The 7,211-nt window shown below is 46.4% G+C and overlaps 3 protein-coding genes across 3 annotated transcripts in view; 1 reads left to right on the forward strand and 2 right to left on the reverse strand.

Annotated features, from left to right (window-relative positions):
• Positions 1-16: 16 nt before the first annotated feature.
• Positions 17-2,189, reverse strand: MGYG_04932 (copper amine oxidase 1; the record flags this gene model as incomplete). Its single annotated transcript, XM_003172295.1, has 4 exons — positions 17-231; positions 287-1,192; positions 1,254-1,833; positions 1,887-2,189. 4 exons carry the CDS (start codon positions 2,187-2,189, stop codon positions 17-19), a joined length of 2,004 nt encoding a protein of 667 aa, XP_003172343.1.
• Positions 2,190-3,903: 1,714 nt separating this feature from the next.
• MGYG_04933 (peroxisomal membrane protein 4) lies at positions 3,904-4,897 on the forward strand (the record flags this gene model as incomplete). The annotated part of the gene is made up of 6 exons (XM_003172296.1): positions 3,904-3,918; positions 3,979-4,094; positions 4,172-4,198; positions 4,261-4,474; positions 4,548-4,771; positions 4,840-4,897. The coding sequence occupies 6 exons, from the start codon at positions 3,904-3,906 to the stop codon at positions 4,895-4,897; spliced, it is 654 nt and encodes a 217-aa protein (XP_003172344.1).
• A 1,381-nt stretch (positions 4,898-6,278) lies between these two features.
• MGYG_09068 (hypothetical protein) overlaps positions 6,279-7,211 on the reverse strand; it is a gene marked incomplete at both ends in the record, with an annotated part of 1,771 nt that continues 838 nt past the window's right edge. Inside the window, one exon of the mRNA XM_003172297.1 lies at positions 6,279-7,077. Within this exon, the coding sequence (XP_003172345.1) occupies positions 6,279-7,077 (799 nt within the window). The remainder of the gene's footprint in view (positions 7,078-7,211) is intronic.

A 7,211-nucleotide genomic window follows, 5' to 3' on the forward strand; every position in this document is an offset into this window, starting at 1 on the left:
ACAGACCAACCAACTTCTAGAGCTTCGAGGTAGATGGGCATGGGCAGGGTTTGGCTTCATTCTTTTCGGGGCTAGCATGTAGAGAAGACTTGTTGAAATCCTGCGTTGACTGTGGGACGTCTAGAGCAGGGTTTTTCTCGAAAAAGCCATCCGGCCTGAGCATGATGCTGACCTTCTCCATAGGCATAACCGGGAAGTCTTCTGGTCGGGGATTATGCGTAAGTGCGAAGGCTATCCGTTTTGTTAGCATCCATTCTGTGATAGATAGAAATTGGACCTGACTTACTATGCCAGAGAACAACATCTGTGTTTTCGACGTTTTCATCTCGAGCAACCCATTGCTCAACACCAGAGCTTTCCTTGCTTTGGTTAGTGAATTCGCCAGCAGCGTATAGCTCCTCTTCATGGTACTTGGTCACCCATATTGGCCGAGTAGCGAATTGGGCTCGTTTCACGCTGAAGCTGCGTGGATGCATAAGCATGAGCTGGCTGGGCAATGCATGCAGTTTGTAGGCAACCGGCTTGCCGGATATGGGGTTGATGATATTGTCGTTTCTTATTTTGAAAACGCGGGCGTCGGGGACGCTAAGGTCGGCTGCAGTTGAACGCTTGATGACCTTGGTTTCCTGGACGTACCCTACACCGTAAGGATTTGTCTTCGGGTCATCTGGCATTGGTACACTGTCTTGGTATATTACGGTATTGTTGTAGCCATCGATGGCTGGGTCAATGCGCACGCTGAATATATGCTGATGGTAGGCAGCCATGACTCCCGGAGCCACGTTGGTACCGAATGGGACAGATACTCCGTCATCAATGGGCATGGTGGACAATATACCTGTAGCCTTGACTTCAAGCTCGATGTTTCCTGCTTGATCGAATATCCAGGCAAATATGTACTCGTAGTTTGCAACTGTGCAGATCATTTGCAAAACAAGCTGACGGTTTCGGACCACGGTAGCCGCCTGGGAACGGTAGTTGGTGTGTTTATGCTGAATTCCATTGTCCTGTTCATGTAGACAGAGAACGTTCTCCAAAAGGACTGGATTTCCCTTGGAGTCGATCCTGTAGCCATCGAAATATTTAATATGGCCGAGGCAGTCACAGCCCAGGGATAGCTGATTGGCCGTAACTCCAAAACCAACATCCCCGATATCAAATGCCTGTTTACGGTGATATGGCGCCCGTGGATCTACATTCGAATTAGTAGGTAAATTTCTAAGGTAAAGGTCGTTTACAATAAACAAGCTTACCTCCATAAGGAACAGTCATTTCATTCACTGCAAGGCGGTAGAAAACGTTGCGTCTGTCATAGGTCACACCATAGAGTACCATCCCTTCGCGATAATTGAATCCGACATGGAATCTCCACTTTTGCCAATGCACAAAGTTCCCATTTACGGAGAATGAAGGGCCTTCAGGCTGCTGTACAATGTAAGGTTTGAGATCTGTTCGAGTAGGCTCATCCAAAAGACTATGGGCATACTGGACAGCCTTAACGGGCTTCCAAGGCTGGGTAGGCTGAGTAGAATGATCAGAGCCGGTAGGTAGGTAGTCAATGCGGACTAGTTCCTTGGTATTACCGTCAAATACCGGGGAGAAAGCGCATGGCAGGGAGTAGTGGTTATGCTGAGGGTCTTCTGTATCGACAAGATACACGTAAAACTGAACCAGACGGCGGGTTTCGTCTTGGTTATCGGTTCCATAGATCCATGGGTCAGTAATAACAGTCACGCCTGGGGGAAGCTTCAGCTTCTCAATTTCAGCTTTAACAGCAGGATGCTCCAAACAGAGTTGCTCCACCTCGATCAGCTCATCAGGGTCATAAGGGCCCTATACATTTGTTAATGGAGACTGTTTAAATTGGAAGGAGAGTAAGGACTTACCTGTATATCCTTGGGGATCTCCTTTGCATATAGGATAACCCGCGTATCAACATTAACCAGCGCCTTCATCAAGCTCTTCGTATCCAGTCGATGGAACATGGCCATGAGGAGACGAGCAGGCTTCTTGGGCAGGGAGACACATAATCTCTCCGCCTCGATATAAGGCACGACATCCTTCTTGATGGGCTCCTGAACATCAATAACCTTGTACCGTAAAGGAACTCCCGGAAAGGCGTCCTCGAGGATCTTGACAGCCAGCTTGAGCTCAGCAGGCGTCACGGGGTCGAATGGATGCGGCGCCATTATGAATGTGCTCTTTAATAGAGATGAACAGCACCTACCATCCAAAGCCGATAAGATAGGACTGTATTATTTGTACAAAGATGAAAAGAAAGAAAAAACCGGAGGACTGCCAGGTTTGGATGTTTTATATGGTTTTCGGAGCCGCAGATGAAGCAGGGCCGGTATCCAGCAGACCGGCAGCTCCCTCACCCCACGCAGATCGAGAACACGAAGGCATGAGAACCAGGACCGAGAACACCACGGCAGCCCCATGCAGCCACTGACAGCCAAGCTTGCTTCACTCCCTCTTCCATAGCTCGATGCTTAACCATCCTCACGCGGAGTCGGTGATGGTCAACAAGTCGCTTTTTCTCGCCCGCAAGTTTTCCGCCTCGGCCCAAGCTTGATCTCTGCCACCCGATTGGCCAGATCACGGGAGATCTCGCATGTACTTGCCGCATCAGGAATAATAACACTTAAGTCTTGGCATAGCTTTCCTGTCGGCTTTTTCTTTTGTTTTCTTTTTTCTCTCTCTGCTCTCGCTTTTATTGTTCTATTATTGCTATTATTTTGTTGTTTCGTCTTTTCTTCTTCGCCGGTTCATGTATCATGAGCTATTCTTGGGACAGCCACATGGGATCTGCTGCAGAGATCTGGCCGTTGAACTCGGCTTCTCAATATCACCTTTTCATCCTGTATTCTACGCCTAGAGATTGAGGATGGATAGAGTTTGCTCGAACACGCGTTACGGCCTGACGCTCTCGACTGAGACAGCGTTGTCGAATGAATGGAGGACAGCAGCGGCCAGCACTTCAAACGACTAGGATGGCGTGCGCGGCGCGGAAGGGGACAAGCTGAGGCAAGAGGACAGGCAGTTATCCGTACGGAGGATCTCGTCCGATGTTATACACTCGGGGTCAAATGGAGAAAGTCTATGCGGCTAGCAGCCCGCCGTTGGAGCATAACCCTACAAGGAGTGTACTCCATAGGGGCAATACTGAATAATGAGGGGAAGGCGGACAGAAAAGGCGGACAGAATATCGCTTAAATTATAGCCTGCTCCATCCTCTTTGCAGCCCCAGGGATCTCGGTTCCCCCGCAGCCTTCCATCATCGTCAACCGCCAGAGTCACACTTGCTTCTGGCCTCCGCTGTGACGATGTTGGTCGCAGGGCGGAAAAGCTGGCGGTGGTGGATCGTCCCGAGGTCCACTTGCAGCCGAGAGCCGGGCGGAATAACTATAATTCCGACCCGATTCACAAATCACGTGACTATCTCGATTTTTGCTTGGGAGGATGGTGGCAGTCACCGGCCACTAAAAGGCAAGCAGCACATAATGTCGCTAATATATATTTATCCACGCTATATGCTCCTAGTATATCGGCTAGTTACTGAGGTCTAGTAAGTGGCCAAGAAAGTCGATAATTTATCACGTGATTATACGGAACAATGAATATCCAGTCAGCTCTTGGCGCCTTTAAGATGCCGAGGCTCTTCGCATGTGTTTATCGTCTTCAACTTGGATTTCTCCATGTTCTGTTCAGCAAATTCACCAACTCTTCAACTGCCATACCACTAACCAAATAACTCTAGCTCTTTTATCCAGCTTCTTTTGACTTGAGAACGTGAGATTTGCTCTGGTATGGTGTATATATGACGAGCCGACAGATATCCTGCGCAACCCGGATCCCTGTCCCGGCAGTCTTCGCCTGGACATCAAAAACTCCGACGCCATCATGGACGCTATAAAGGTATACGCTCATTCTTAAGCATGCCGGTCATACTATTTGGCTAATAGACTCACTCTATAGGCTGGCCTCAATGAGCTCATCCGCAACCCTGACCTCGCTCCCCTATTCGCCATCCTCAAAGGCGCTCGCAATGGTGCGGTATACGGCGCCAAAGTCCGATTCCCGCATGCACTAGTGTAAGGATGGGCCCTACACTCTTGTGTATAAGTTGAAAAACTGGAGGATTTATACTGATGTTCTCTCATGCTACTAGGATGATCTTTTTATTCCGGTCTGGAAGGTAGGTAGCTTGTCACCTACGCTGCTACAACAACGAATGCTTACGCACGTCTTGCTCTACAGTTTAAAGAAAAAGATATGGATGGTATTGAACGCCACAAGGACACACGCTCGAAATCTCGCCTATTTTGCCGTCGTATACAAGTCGTCCATGTGGGCGTTAAAATATATCGGCCCTACTGGTTGGGGTAAGGAGGGTCCATATGACACCTTCCTAGCCGGTCTATTAGGTGGATATCTCGTCTTTGGCAGATCTCCAGGAGACGTCAGTCTGCAGGTTAGTATATACATAACTTCTAACCTATCTCTGAAAGCGCATCATCTCACCACTGAACTTTCATCGGGGATAGATCGTTATTTACGTTTTCGCGCGAGTCATGCTAGCTCTCGGAAGACTCTCCATAGCGCCAAACCAGCATCCATTATCGTTCCTGATTACTCCCAAGGCGCGGGAAAACATAAGCGAGGCAGCATGGCCATGTTTCGCTAGTTTAAGCTGGGCAATGGTCATGTATATCTTCCGCTGGCATCCTGAAGTCATTCAAAACAGTCTGAGAAGTAGCATGACATACATGTATGTTCCCACTGACATGATATCGACCGTACAGTCCATGTTTGGGCTAATACTAACTGTTACTGCAGATATGTGGATTCTGACTCGTTTGATTCTATCGATACACTGCTTATTCGAAATAAATAAAGAGGACTAATCGCAGCACAACTACATATATATCAGAACTAAATAGGGCACATGTGTGCAGTCAGAAAGATGACTATTGATACCTTGAATATGCCACAGCAATGGGTGGCCATTTTTACTTTTACCTCTCTTCTTTTCTTCATTTCATAGATAAGGGCGTTTAACCTGCAATGCATCTTATGGGAACTCATAGTATGGATCCTATGTTTAACAAATATAGTTGTTATACTGGCGTTGTTTTCCTGGATCTCTTTCTAACCTACTTTGTATGACAAATTCGGTTATAGTTTACCATCAGGAGTTATTTAATGCATCGACGCACCATTGGTTATATGGGATACTTCTCGCTTCCCAGCTCTTGAAGCTTTGACATACATAAGCATCACCAACATCTAATGTATGGTAATTCTAGTCGAGCACCTAGGGTGTCTTTGGTATCCAATTTATGTAGGTATTGCAGTTTAAATTGTCAGTCAAAGGGGTATATTTCCTGATCATAGCATCGTTGTCGAGTAAGATGTGTTGGATATATCATGCGCATACAAAAACGACCCTCTGCCGCCGCTTTATGTTGAAATCCCCTTTAACCTTCTAGGACATATAATATTCCCCACCAGACGTTCAACAACGAGATATAGGACCCTGGAGTAGGCCCTTCGAGGACACCGTAGCCATTTACAGTATGTTTCACTAAACGTTTGACTTTAGCTTAATTTTGTCCGCATATGATATAGTAGTTATATCGTACTAGTAATAGCTGGCTTGAATGGGAGAGGACGGAATGAATCACGATATGAATAAGTGAAAATAAGTCAACATTCAAGGAGCCGAAAGATCTGATAACAGAAAGGTAAAAAAAAACCAAGCTTCTTAGTAATCACACTCTAGCGGCAACTAATCACCACGTGACATAAGTAACTTCCTGACTAAGCTTCACTGTCTATAAATAGAACTCGACCAGCGAGATATGAGGAAGCGCCAGCTAACAGCGTCAGTATATTCCCATATAATTAGGGTAGCGTAGCGGCTACAAGATGGGCCGTAACGGCGGTCGAGATCAGCATCCACAGGTCTATTTCTTCCATAGAGAACTAGTACGCTGATTCTTTTGATGTATTTCGGTTAATTTTGGGTATAGAACTCCTGCTATACCGCAAATAAATGGGCAGTAAAACTACTCCTCGTTCCTTGGATATAGGTTTTGGAATGTAACAGTTCAGCGCATTAGGAGGCATGTTGGTTAGTGTTATCCCGAATAACAAAATCCAGAGAATTCTCGATATAGGGCTTTCGCAGTATTAATAACAGCAACGATAAAATCAAGCGCGCATTTTTAATGCTCCGATGACAAGTGCTTGACATGCACTCTCTGAATATCGGCTCAACCCTTAGAAAGTTTCGGCAAACTGTCAGATACCCTGCGCCAGATTAGCACCAGAGGGCCTAAGCAGCAGCCATTATCGGTGTCCTCATCTTCAGTATGCTTCTGGAAGGATAGTAGATCCGACATCGAAGTCTGCGTAGCAGCATCTGTGTAAGTTTTCATAGCGTTATTGTCGGCGCTAGGATAGATAATTTGGCCAACGATGGGTTGGTAAGGCCTTTCCCCGGTAAGATCCGGTACCGGTATGAGGGCTGAGGTCGATGAGTTATCCTCCTGTACGTGCTCTTCTTCTGTGTCAGAGTTCTCTGAATCAGACTCAGTCTTTTCGGGTTCCTTTTCGCTTAGCTGTTCTATGCTGTTGGCTTCAAGAATTTCCCTATCTGATAGAGTAGATGCCGTGAGATTCTCCTCTTCTGCGTTGATGGTCTGCAGGTTAACATCTGCTTCATCTGGTTGCTCCTCACTTGCTTGCTCGATGCGGTCGGGCTCAGAAGAACCACTCAAACCCGATGAAAGCGACTGGGTGATATCATTACTGTCCACAGTAGGTTCTTCCTCTTCCTCTTCCTCTTCCTCTTCATCATCTTCATCATCTTCATCATCTTCATCATCTTCATCATCTTCATCATCTTCATCATCTTCATCATCTTCATCATCTTCATCATCTTCATCATCTTCATCATCTTCATCATCTTCATCATCTTCATCATCTTCATCATCTTCATCATCTTCATCATCTTCATCTTCCTCTACCTCTGGCCAAGAGTAATCACCATGGTCCATCCAGGTAGTTCGACTAGTTGAGTTAAAAACGAGATCAGTTCTTGTACAATATAAAGTTAAGCTGGAAATAGGGGGCGTACCAATAAGGACAACTGGGACGAGAGCGATTACTGGATGATCGTTTCCACTCCTCTATGCAGTCAAAAT

This window comes from Nannizzia gypsea, genomic scaffold (genome assembly GCF_000150975.2).
Source record: "Nannizzia gypsea CBS 118893 supercont1.4 genomic scaffold, whole genome shotgun sequence".
In the NCBI taxonomy this organism is placed as follows: domain Eukaryota; kingdom Fungi; phylum Ascomycota; class Eurotiomycetes; order Onygenales; family Arthrodermataceae; genus Nannizzia; species Nannizzia gypsea.